Genomic DNA, 12013 nt, shown 5'->3' with positions numbered 1-12013 from the left:
GATATCTATCACATTTTCTGGCAGCCCATGGGAGATGAGTGGATATGAATTCCATCTTGTTCCTTGCCAGCATCTTCACCCTGAGCATTTCACCATGACTAGAAGTCTCTAAGAAATGAAATAATGGACCTTGCCTTATCTGAAATAATCATCCAGTTTCAACAAACGTAGTCTCTAAATAGGAGCCTAAGTCAATAGGAAATGATGTCAAATAAGACACTTAAGGGTATTGATAGTCATCAGGCTCCCTTTCTGGTTTCCTGTGATCACAGAGGCATCGCCTGAGGAACACAGGAAGTGCTGCAAGCTGAGGCTGAGTCCTAGCCAGGCAGAGGACTGGACGAGGCTCTTCCACACTGGGAAGGATGTGGTCACACATCATAACAGGGCAAGTGCTCATTACCTTGGCTCCAATGTCATGCTAGGTTCCTGGGGGCCATTATATTGGGTCATCATGTCTTCCTCTTTTTCTGGGAATTTTATATTAAGAACTAGAGGAGAGTAGACAGAATTTTATATATAGAATTTATATACAGAATTTTATATATGGTTGTGGCTCTTTGCCTATAATCTGACCTCTTTGCCTATATCTGACCTTGAAAAGATGTCAGATACTCAAAAGCCTGATTTGGTATTTGTTACTATCTGAGTGTGTATGAAAAGTTCTATCTGGATGCCCTACAGTGAAAATATATGCTTCATTTCTGCTAATGAAATAAAGATTTTCTCTTGCTTCAACTGTTTTTAGCCAATTTCAACTAGAAACAAAATAGCGTTTTCGATGAAACCAAAGTTATCAAGAAATGAAACATACATCTTAAAAAAAAATATCCCTCAGCCAATCTGAGAATTAGGGGAATAAGTTCACATTCCCAGAGTGAAGAACAGGTGCATACATGTAGCTGTGATGTCCTATCAGCTAGGGCTGGGTGCCCGAGAAGAAAGCTGAGGAGATAGGTGACCTGGAGCCGAGAAGTCACTCCAGGATGAGGAAGGGGAAACTTGTAGAGTGTTCACAGAGAAAATGGGTGTCTCCCGGCCCTGTGCCCAGATCAGTCATTTCTGAGGTAGTTAATTGGTCACATGGGACCTTTACCCATAACTATATGACACCATGATAATCAGTCTGTTTGCTAGGGTAAAACAGGCACCTTGTTATCTTGTTCGTTCTTAGAAACTTTTAGAAAGATTCTTTTTCATTATTATTGTTTCATCAAGATTATCTAACTAACTTACCAAGTGTGCTATGACCTGAAGCCACCTGTCCACTTTTCCAGGTGAGAGTCCTCACTGGTTTCTCTGCCCACCAAATGCTTACAGCACAGACCCAACACTTCCATGACCTGCACACAGGGCTCTGCTCTGGACCCATGGTGGCTGTAGGACCTGGGAGTCCTATCTGGTGTGGAAGTAGGAGAGCTACCTTGTTACCCCCTCACCGGGAAAGGAAGGGGTTTCCAGGGAACTTCCAACAGTGCTTTTCGGAGAAAGTCTTTGCAAAATTAGAGTCCCCAGGAATTCTCCAAGCTCTTACTGTATTTAGGCTGGATATAGTTCATGAGCCAAAGGTTGGAGCTATCAATGTTGTTTGCCTCTTAGCAAGTCTTTGAGAAACACAGCCAGCTACCCCAGGGTTTCCCAGCCTCTCCACTATTGACCTTTTGGGCTCGACAATTCTTCGTTGTGGGCTCTCCTGTGCATTGTAGGATGTTTAGCAGCACCTCTGGCCTCTACTCACTAGATACCGGTAGCATTCTCACTCTGTTTGTGACAACAAAAAATGTCTTCAGACATTGCTAGTATCAGCTGGAAAGGGGATTGCCCCTCACTGAGAAACTCTGGTTCCGTCCCCTTCTTTTGGATAACTACCATTGCCCCGAGCTTTGAGTCTCAGCCGAGATTGCGACTGAATGAAACTCCCACAGAACTATGTAAAAAAGCTAATCACTCAATGAGCAATATCATTTACTCTTCTTTGCTACCATCTGTTTTTCTTGAGGAATTAGAGTGGCTATTACTGTAGACACCTCTATCACTCAGCATACAGCACTGCAGCTTTGCTAGAACACTTGCTACCTGCTACTTTCAGTTCATTTTTGCTACATCGAGGTCATATGTTTTAGGGATTGTTAAAGCCCCTTATTTTATCAAGAAGGGTGCCTTCCCTACAGTGGGAGCTCCACAAATATTGACTATTCTTAGAAGATAATTCATATGAGAAATCATACTGGAATGAATGAAATGTGTTAAAATAAAACTAGAACTCTTTACTTTGGTATGGTGTTTACAATTTCCAAAACACTTTGACAGACATTGGCTCATTTAATCCAAGCAACAGTTTGAGACAGGAAGGGATTCTCCACGGGAAAGAGGGGGTAATGTACGGCCTCTTAGCTAGTAAATGGTAGAATTGGAACTAAACCCTGTTTCTTCAATACCAAGCAAGTCCACATAGTGTGCTATACAGGTGAGCATGCAATCATTCAGTCCTGCTTTTAATTCCAGTTCAGCCTGCTGTTAGCTTGACTTGTTGCTATCTGACACCCAGTGCCCTCAACTATGAAAATGAAATTGAAATGCCCTATCCAGCATTGGCTTGAATAAGTGCATAACAGGCCTGACATCAAGTGGAAACTCAGTGGATTCCATATCCTTCACCTACATCCTCTCTCCTCTGCCTCCTTGTTGAAGCAGGATGAGCACAGAGCTACTGTTAAGAGGCCTAATTTTGGCTTTGGGGTATGCTCTTCTTCTTAGGATTTTAGTTCCTTGACTTGAATGATAATAAATAGCATCTCTAGACAGAGGAACTCCCCATCATGAGGAGTGGTGGGGCCCTCAGCCTTGCCCTCTGAATGGAGGCTCTGGGTGGTGGGGTACAGCATGACCAGTGATGGGTCTGCTGTGCCCATCCTCTTCCCCCAGAGAGGTTTCCCACGTCCACAGCAAACATGGCAAGGAGCAGACTGGCTGCAAATGTCTCACTTATCCTGTACCCAAGGAAGTAGTAAAATTACTTAACTGAAGAGTTTGATTCAAAAAATAATTAAGTGCTATAAATAAAAACATATCTGTAAATTTGGGATGCTTTTTTCCTAAGATATGTCCTTTCGGTATTAGAAAATGTGATGACAAAAGCTAGTTTGTACTGTTGCAACCAGGCTGTGTGTGGCACAAATGAACTTTCTCCTTTTCTTACTTGGCAAGACTTTTACTTGAATCTTCTGGCTCCATGAAGCCTTCCCAGTGACCCATTAACTTCTTCCTTCTCAGAACTTTTATCTATGTCATGGAATCAAGGACTTAGTTTCATTTTTTCCCTTGAAGAACAAATGAATAATATAGTGGTAATCCTATTGATAGTCACTAAAAAGAGTCAGGCTGTTTGATTGCTGTATTACGTTTCATCTGGTAAATTGGAAGTCTTTCTGCTTCAACCTTTACATTAAAGGACAAAATTCTGTGCTTGGGTACACTTAACAGGAACATATTCCACATCCTTGTGAATATACGGAGAAGTCTGAGGCCCTGTTCCTCCCTTGTCATTTATGCCAGTTCTTGCTGGGTGAGTGTGGTATGGTGGAAAGAGGGTACGTTTCATTGACAGTCACACTCACTGTCCATCCCTTCTCTGCTACTAGTGATGCCTACGTGATCTCGGAGGCTACAGTCTCTCTGAACCCCCAGTTCCTTCTCTAAGAAAGGGGTTGATAATATCTAAGTGAGAAAGGCATGTAAAGTTCCAGGCCTGACACTGACTTGGCCCTCTGCCCATCCAAGCCCTCTCTGGGCAGTTATGCAGGAAGCAGAACATGATGTGGCCATCTCAGGCCAGGCTGCAGTTGGGTCTCAGCCTTTCCTCCCTTTCCTGTCCACCTTTGGATAACATTTCTGGGCTCCCCAGCAGGCTGACAGTAAGGGAGTGCAGCGGACAGGTGATAATCAGGAGGAACATCTTTGTGTTCCATCTCGCTGCCTTTCTGTCGCTCAACGAACACTTGGTTGCACTTTTTTTTTCTTGTTGAAAAAAACCACCTCAGAACCTGAAAGTCAGAAAAACTTGATTGCATAAGAAAGTTCTCTGTAGAGAATGCTCTGCAGATTGTCTTGAAGTAAACCCTGTAAGCATCAATTTAACGAACCTCATGTGACCCTAGAGAATGGAGCTTAATGCTGCAGGTGAAAAAAAAAAAGTAATCATAACATGAATAATAAAATTTTCTATTTCCCCCCAAAATGTCTCCATTTAAAAGTACGTGTTTGGCTTTGTTTTTCTTATCACTGGGAAATTGAGGCAATAGATTTTATAGTCAAACAGACGTGGATTCAAATCCCAGCCTCACTGCTTACTATCAAGTCTCTTAATTTATCAGTCTCAAATTTGTTCCTAGAAGGCATCTATAAAAATGAGATAATGATAATAATACCTGTCTTCCGGTAATTTATTAGGCTGAAGTGACATGAAGCATGCAGTATAAAGTACCGCACATATAAGAAGGACTCAATAAACAATAGCTACCATTATTATACTCTTATCAGAACATTTACCATATTCCTTATTTTCACATAGAACTGAGCTCATTCAGAGAACAGTCTGTATTTAACTCTGTACACATACTCACTGATTTTTCTCTGTGTCTGTGGCTAAGCAAAGAAAATAAGGAAAGTCAGAGAAATCTGCTGACCCATAGACTGTGAATTCAAATTATGCTAATTTCAGAATACAAATATGGAGTTTTGATAATTACTCTGGAACTTTAATTTATTAATTTATTTATTTTTGAGACAGAGTTTCACTCTAGTTGCCCAGGCTGGAGTGCAATGGCACGATCTTGGCTCACTGCAACCTCTGCCTCCCTGGTTCAAGCGATTCTCCTGCCTCAGCCTACTGAGTAGCTGGGATTTCAGGCACGCACTGTCACACCCAGCTAATTTTGTATATTTAGTAGAGACGGATGGGGTTTCTCCATGTTGGTCAGGCTGCTCTCAAACTCCTGACCTCAGGTGATCCGCCTGCCTCGGCCTCCCAAAGTGCAGGGATTACAGATATAAGCCCAGCCCAACTTTAATTTATAAGTAAAAAACAAAGACAACAGGACTACAGTAAATTACTAATGGTCAGCACGTGATTCAATCTCTCTGAAAATCCATTAGTACTTTGCTAATTTGCTAGTTAAAAGTTGACTTAAAAGTGTCAAGAAATTAAATTAGGAATCTACAGAAGAGACACATCAATTATAGCAACGGGGATGAGGGGATAAATCCTACTTGACATGAACGTGACAGGCATTTCTCTAGTCTCAATCATTTAATGAGAGTTGAGGTGGTTTCCCTATTTTAAACTTAGTTATTGTTTTAAAGAACACTATGAGCACAATTGGATTAATCATGTTATCAGTTCATGAAGTATTATAATCGTAAAGCATAATAATCATTTATCTAAATGTATATCACTTTTACATTTCTTATTTGATTCTATTATATGTTGGTGATTTATTTAATGAGACGACAAATATCTGATACCCCTTCACTTAACTGAAGAACAAAGGCATTACAAATAATAGACATGCTCCTCTTTAAATCATTCTATTTTTGATACTCTTGAAATAAGTATGTCATATAAATGGAGATATTGAAAAAAAAAATAGGAAGATTAGAGAAAAATGTGTAGTTGGTATTTTCTGCCATAACCAATGAGTGAAATAAAATTTCTCAAGCAATGATTGCACTGTTACCTCATCCTCCTCCCCCAACAAACATTTTAGGCTGAAATACAGCGTGTCTATGCGAGGTTCAATAAATACTTTCGCTGATTAATGTCTCAGTGGAATGGAAATTCCATGGAATATAATTAGATCATTTGACTAAAGTAAATTCATAGTCTTTTGTTGCGCTGACTTGTACTTGTTTAAGTTTAGTTGTAAATACTTTCAGCACAGTATGCTATGAACAACTTCAAATAAACTGATAAAACAAAGACACATAAAACATCCAAAAAAGAAAAAAAGAAATCATCTAAAGAAGCACTAATTGATGATGATCTCAAAAGATTTGCCCAGTTTCCTGTTTTTTTACCCAGGGAACAGTCACACATCTGTTCTGTTGGAGATGGGATCTTTGTGGTTTTGTGGAAAGTGAAATGAAACTAGATAAAACCTTCTTGCTCTTTAGCTTGTCTTACTTATTTGAGGTCAAACATAACCCACTTATTGGGCCATCTGCATGATTTCCTCCTTTGCTCATCCAAGTCCATTTTCCAACTGACTCTGCCTTAAAAGTCTGACCACGCTGGGCTGCATGGATGGTCTTCCTTATCTTGCAGACGTTGTTTATGTACCAGCAGGCAGCTGGGAAATAGGAGAGTGGGGTCAGCATTCTCTCCCTGACAAGGGACCTTGAGTTGACTGCATCCTCCTTCATTGGCCAATATATAGGGCCATTTACTCCACAGCTGATGCCCAGGATCCAAAAGGTGTGGGTGGGAGTGGCCATTATCTTCTATATCAATTAGCTCACTGAAAAAAAGTTGTTTATTTTTTCCCAAGACCTTGGATCTATAGGCTTGAAAATCCTAGTGCTCAATGAAGACATACAAGTCCAATATGCTGCCTTGAGCACTCAAATCACTAACATTTTCTTTAGCTCAGCGGAGTGATCAGTAGGAAACAGGAGAAAAGATAAGATTTCATTTTGAAAGAGAAGCAAAATTCACTTTGGGAGGCCGAGGCAGGAGGATCACGAGGTCAGGAGATCGAAACCATCCTGGCTAAGGTGGTGAAACCCCATCTCTACTAAAATAACAAAAAATTAGCTGGGTGTGGTGGCATGCACCTGTAGTCCCAGCTACTTGGGAGGCTGAGGCAGGAGAATTGCTTGAACCCTGGAGGTGGAGGTTACAGTGAGCTGAGATGGTGCCACTGCACTCCAGCCTGGGCAACAGAAAGAGACACTGTCTCAAAAAAAAAAAGAAAAAAAAGAAGCAGAAGTTGTTAGAGAAGACTAAAGAAAAAGCAGTCAAGCAGGCCCCTTCCAGGCCATTCTAACCAACAAATTTTCCATATTGTCTCTAGGTGTTCAGTCGTATGCAGAGCCATGTTTAATATTATGAAACATGATTTCTTTTTTTAAGTAAATTTTAAAATAAAATTCAAAAGTGATGTGTTCTCTATTAGGCCATTTCAAAAGTACATAAATGACATGAATAAAAATACTCATGATCGCAATGTCTGGAGATAAGATTTCAAACTCTGTGCCCTTTTTCCCTACCCCAGGCTGCCTCTTGTGAGCCCATTCACAGGACTGAAGGCAAAAAGCACCCAAGACAAAAAGTCAACATGGATTTTCAGGTGGATACAGCAACTTCTAGAATTGTGGTTTCTGTACAATGACTCTTGGGCAGTAGACATTACTTTTTCCATAGTACTTGTATGCGTGGGTAGTTTTTGCTTTTTTTTCTTTTTTGGATTTTGAAGTTTTTAACGCACAAAAAGAACATCCCGGAAACAACAGGTATTGACTTATCAACAATGAAGCACTATATAAGGAGACCCTTCCCCACTCAGTAAATGGGAAAATAGTATAAACAGACATGAAAGGAGGTGACCACTTCAGGATTAAATGCAAACCCTAAAGTTGTATGCAACATTCATATATGGTTTATTATAGCAGTATTTTATTAATGATGTATATGACATTTATCTTTATTGGCAAGATGCTTTTGAATCCAAAGTTAAACAAAAATGCTGAAGAGGTGGTTTTGCCAATGGAAGGTGAAGAAAAGAGGCTTTACCTTGCTTTGTTTCCTCAGAAATCTGCAACCATTATTTTTCTCTTCTAATTTTCTCCTGGGGCAGGCAGGAAGATAATGATAATAATATGGAGTATGAAAATATTGCTTTCCAAGGTTTCCTTAGATTTTATTCAAATTTTATGTTAACTAGATAATATAATGCTGATTCTATTATCCAGAGTCATTGTATCTCACCCACCTCAGGTATAAGAGAAAATAAGTTGAATCCAAATCATCAGATAGTCACAGCGTCCATTCATACAACCCCCTGACCCATTAGGTAAAATGAACACCTCAATAATAATGAAAATATCAATCTCAACTCAACAGATATTCATTGAGCCCCTACTATATGCAGTACAATATATTCTAATAAGATGATGTCAGTGTTTCTATGAATCAGAAATTTAAACCATTTAACTGGCAAATATTAGCTTAGACGGAACTGCTTTGCCTCTGGCTAGTTTTCCTTTGGTGTGGCCAAAATGTCCCTGGTGAAGCTCATCTTAGCCAAAAGAAGTGGGAAGGAGTAAATGACCATAAGTTTGGACTTGTTTTTTCCCCATGATGGTGGTCTGTGCTATGCATAAGACCACTGTCGTCTCCAGCTGTGTGTGAGTCAAAGTTCTTAGGGAACCATGACCAAAATGTTAGAATTAAATTAATCTGGGATGACCTCTTGTAAGAGATTCTTCATATTTATCTATTCTCTCTACAAACTGTGATAGCCATACTATGATAGATGTAGTGCTAAGCCCTGGATACATAAAGGGGTGTGTGTGTGTGTGTGTGTGTGTGTGTGTGTGTGTGTGTTTTCTTGTATATACAGTCATGCACTACATAATCTTTCTGTCAAAGATGGACAAATTGTAATAAAACTGCCCTATACATGTGTAGCGTTTTTTCTTTTACACTGTATTTTTACTATACCTTTTCTATGCTATGCTTAGATACACAAATACTTATCAGTGTTACAATAGCCTATAGTATTCAGCATAGTAATGTGATGTGCAGGTTTGTAGCCTAGGAGCAACAGGCTAGACCATATATCCGAGGTGCGTAGCAGGCTATACCATCTAGGTGTGTGTTAAGGGCTCTCTACAATATCTGCACAACAAGGAAACTGCCAAAAGATGCATTTCTCGGGATATACTCCTGTCATTAAGGGACACAAGACTATATATGCGTGCTTGTTGTTATTTGTCTGTTGTATCTAGTTTTGTTTCTTGTCAGATAACACTGGGCTGTCACAATATGCCAAGCACTGGGCCAAATCCTTTACATACATCAGCTCAGAAGTTCTCACAGCCACCCCATATGGTAACTACAGGACCTTTGCTTCACAGGTGAGGAAGTGGAGCTCGAGACGCTAAAGGCCTTGCCACACAGCTCATTCGTGGTAAGGGGAGTCCCATTTGGACGTTGACCACTTTGTACACTATGCGTTATACTCAGATAATTATTGGGCTGTTGAAAAATCAAGGTATCAGAGCTATTTGAGAAGATGAGGCTAAGAATCATTCATCCCTCAACTCTTTACTGGTGGAAATCTACTTTTCTCTATTTTATATTTGTAAGATCGCATTTCAAGAAAGGGTTTCATGGCAAAAAATAACAAATTAAAACACCACCATCAATAATAATAAATTGCAAAGCCCAAGTTGAACTAGAAGTAACAAAAATTCATGAGAGATTAACAACCATGAGTTATATTCAAGTTGAGGACTTTCATTTTAGTGGTGAATGGCAGCCCAGTAGCAGAAAGGGAACAAAAGCAACCTCGAGCCTTTGCAGAGCTTATGGTCATTTCTGCCGTGCGTAATGCCCAGCTCGGAGTAGTCTATCAAAGAGTCATTGTTGGATAAATGAAATCTTAAGCCAGAAAATGATTTTTTCCTCAAACCCCAATCCAAAGTAGACTTTAACTTAGACTCAATTAGTGGAAGTGTTTACAAATTAAGATCAAACATATCTGTCATTGCTCATGGTTAGATCTTGCTGTGTTTGTTACATGCTAACCTCCAGAAAAATGAATGTCATTTAATGTAATGTCCATTTTTTAATCAAGAGAGATAAGAAGATCGGAGAAAACTGATGTGATGCCTGTTTACTAGTACAAAAGAATCACACCAAAAATGTGTGTATATTATGCCAGAAAAAGATACAGTGAGTAGGAGAGGCTGAACCAGATGAATAGACATGGGTGACCTAGAAAAGCTGTTGGAGAGAGAGTAGAACCTTGTAAAAGAGGAGACTAGTCACTTGTACAGACTTATGCAAAGCTTCTGCTTTGAGAAAATATAGAATTTGGCAACTCCACGTAGAGTCACCACAAGAATGTTTATCTAGAAGACTGTTTATAAGCACACTGATGGTAACTGTGGCTTCCCAATTTGTAATTATAAATAAAGACTCAATAAACATTTTTTGAATGAGATAGCTATAACTGTCGGCTACTGTGCACCTCCCAGAAGGCACAATAGTAGGTAGCTATGTCTTTTTTCTCCACATTGTGAATGGTGAGGGTAGATGTAGACGTTTCTGGTATCCTATCCACCTCAAACTTGCCTGACGTAATGCCTGATTCCATTCTGACACCGCCATCAGATGAAATGTACACCAGGAGCTGTATGGCTTCACCAGGTCTTTCTCGATACCAATATATAGCTGTCGCAGAAATTGTTACTCCAAACACCACACATTCCAGGCGGGCTGTTTTTGACAGAGTTTTAGTACTGGAAATTTGAGGTTGCTCTAGGTGAGCTGCACCATATACACACACTGGGGGAAAAATGGGAGTAAATAAACCAACAATGTAGAATTTATAAAAATAGATAACAATAGAGAATATCAGTCCAAAGGTATTGGGGGAGTAAACTACTTACGAGCCCCAAGGACTGCCAGCATTGATGCGTGGAGCGGTAACATGTCTGCAGGCACTGTGCTCTCCGCCAGGGCAGCCTGAAATCACCACAGAGAAGCATTAGACCTCTGTGGCGTGGCTGAGTCCACCAAGTCAAACTTCCCGTGAGTGAGGGTGACATGAGGCCTCCTGCATCATTGTAAAGTGGTATCCTCACCACCTGTGGGCACTTCCAGCCTGTGTGAAGGCAGTGCTACAAGGCCTGCCGGGTGAGCTCAGACCACATAGCTCAGACAGCCACCTCAGACCCCCCGGCAGTCACCCCAGCAAGTTGTCAGGCTGGTGTTGTTGGTTGTCGGGGCTGTGCCATGCAGCACTGTCTTCCGAGAGCTTGTCTTCAACCAGCTGGAGAGATGTTGGTCCATCAAGCTGCTTAGCTCTGCTCAGCTACCCACACAGGCTGCGGCATGGGGTCCTTCTGGTCACCTTCATGGGGCTGGGCCCTCCGTTCCAGTTTGTTTGCTTCTGTTGAAGGTTCAGGTTCTTGTCCCCTCCCTCAGCTACCTGAATAATATATGTCTGCTGAATCCCGGCTTCTCCTCGATGACACAGCTTCCTATTGTCTGTTGTTTCTCTAACCCAAGACAGTTTCATCTGTCCCAGTGTATTGCTATAAACTGAACTTCCCCAACACACCGTTTAAAAGCTGCTGTGTTCCAGATTTCCATTCTTAACTTACCCACTGGGAGCCGTGGCTCACTGCCACAGCCCAGCATGGCAAGGGAGTATCATATCCAGCTAACTCTTGGACATTTTCAAGTACATCTGACATGAGACCTCAAACCAAGTCTGCTCATAGCCAGAGTGAACCCATTCCCTTACCCCAACCCATAACTTCTTCCGAGTTCCCACATTGCCCAAGCCGGGAACCTGAGCATCAGCCTCAATTGTCCCCTCTAAGTAATTTACCACACTCCAATTCCTGAGGATTCTACGTCCTAAACATTTCCTGGCTCACCCCTGCCTCCACCTCACGCACCTCCCTGCATTCCATCTTGGCCCCTCCCACCCACCTTTGCCATGCCCACTAGACTGACCTGGTCAAGTCATTTCCCTACTCTAAATTCCTCCCTCGTTTCTCCCTGCCTGGGAAGATGAAGTCCAGGGTTCTTTGGATACGAGGCTCTCTATGATGTGGCTACCACCTCCCTGTCCTTCCATCTTCATTCAGTCACTGTCTGCCTAGAATTCCACGATCCACTTCTATGGGTTGACTTGCAATGTGTTGTCTGGACTGCTGTCTACTCCACTTTTCCTGGCTAATTCCTGTTCACCCTTTTGCGCTCAGCCTCAGGCAGTCT

At 41.2% G+C, this 12013-nt stretch overlaps 1 protein-coding gene across 5 annotated transcripts in view; it reads right to left on the bottom strand.

Moving 5' to 3' along the window:
• Positions 1-10945, bottom strand: part of LOC116557317 (T cell receptor gamma constant 1) — a 67513-nt gene extending 56568 nt beyond the window's left edge. Inside the window, exons 1-2 of one of the 5 annotated variants that reach the window (XM_032286775.1) lie at positions 10675-10945; positions 10247-10570 (exon numbers count right to left, since the gene is read on the bottom strand). In XM_032286775.1, coding sequence (XP_032142666.1) covers positions 10247-10570; positions 10675-10717 — 367 coding nt within the window. In that variant the 5' untranslated portion in view covers positions 10718-10945. Of the gene's footprint in view, positions 1-10246; positions 10571-10674 lie in introns of those variants that run through there. The other 4 variants (XM_032286774.1, XM_032286772.1, XM_032286773.1 and 1 more) reach the window with 4 other exon arrangements.
• Between the last annotated feature and the right edge of the window lie 1068 nt (positions 10946-12013).

Source organism: Sapajus apella, unplaced genomic scaffold, assembly GCF_009761245.1.
Source record: "Sapajus apella isolate SASKATOON/1434 unplaced genomic scaffold, GSC_monkey_1.0 scaffold19, whole genome shotgun sequence".
Taxonomy (NCBI): Eukaryota; Metazoa; Chordata; class Mammalia; order Primates; family Cebidae; genus Sapajus; species Sapajus apella.
Note: the sequence above shows the minus strand (reverse complement) of the source record. Positions and strands in the feature narration are given on the sequence as shown.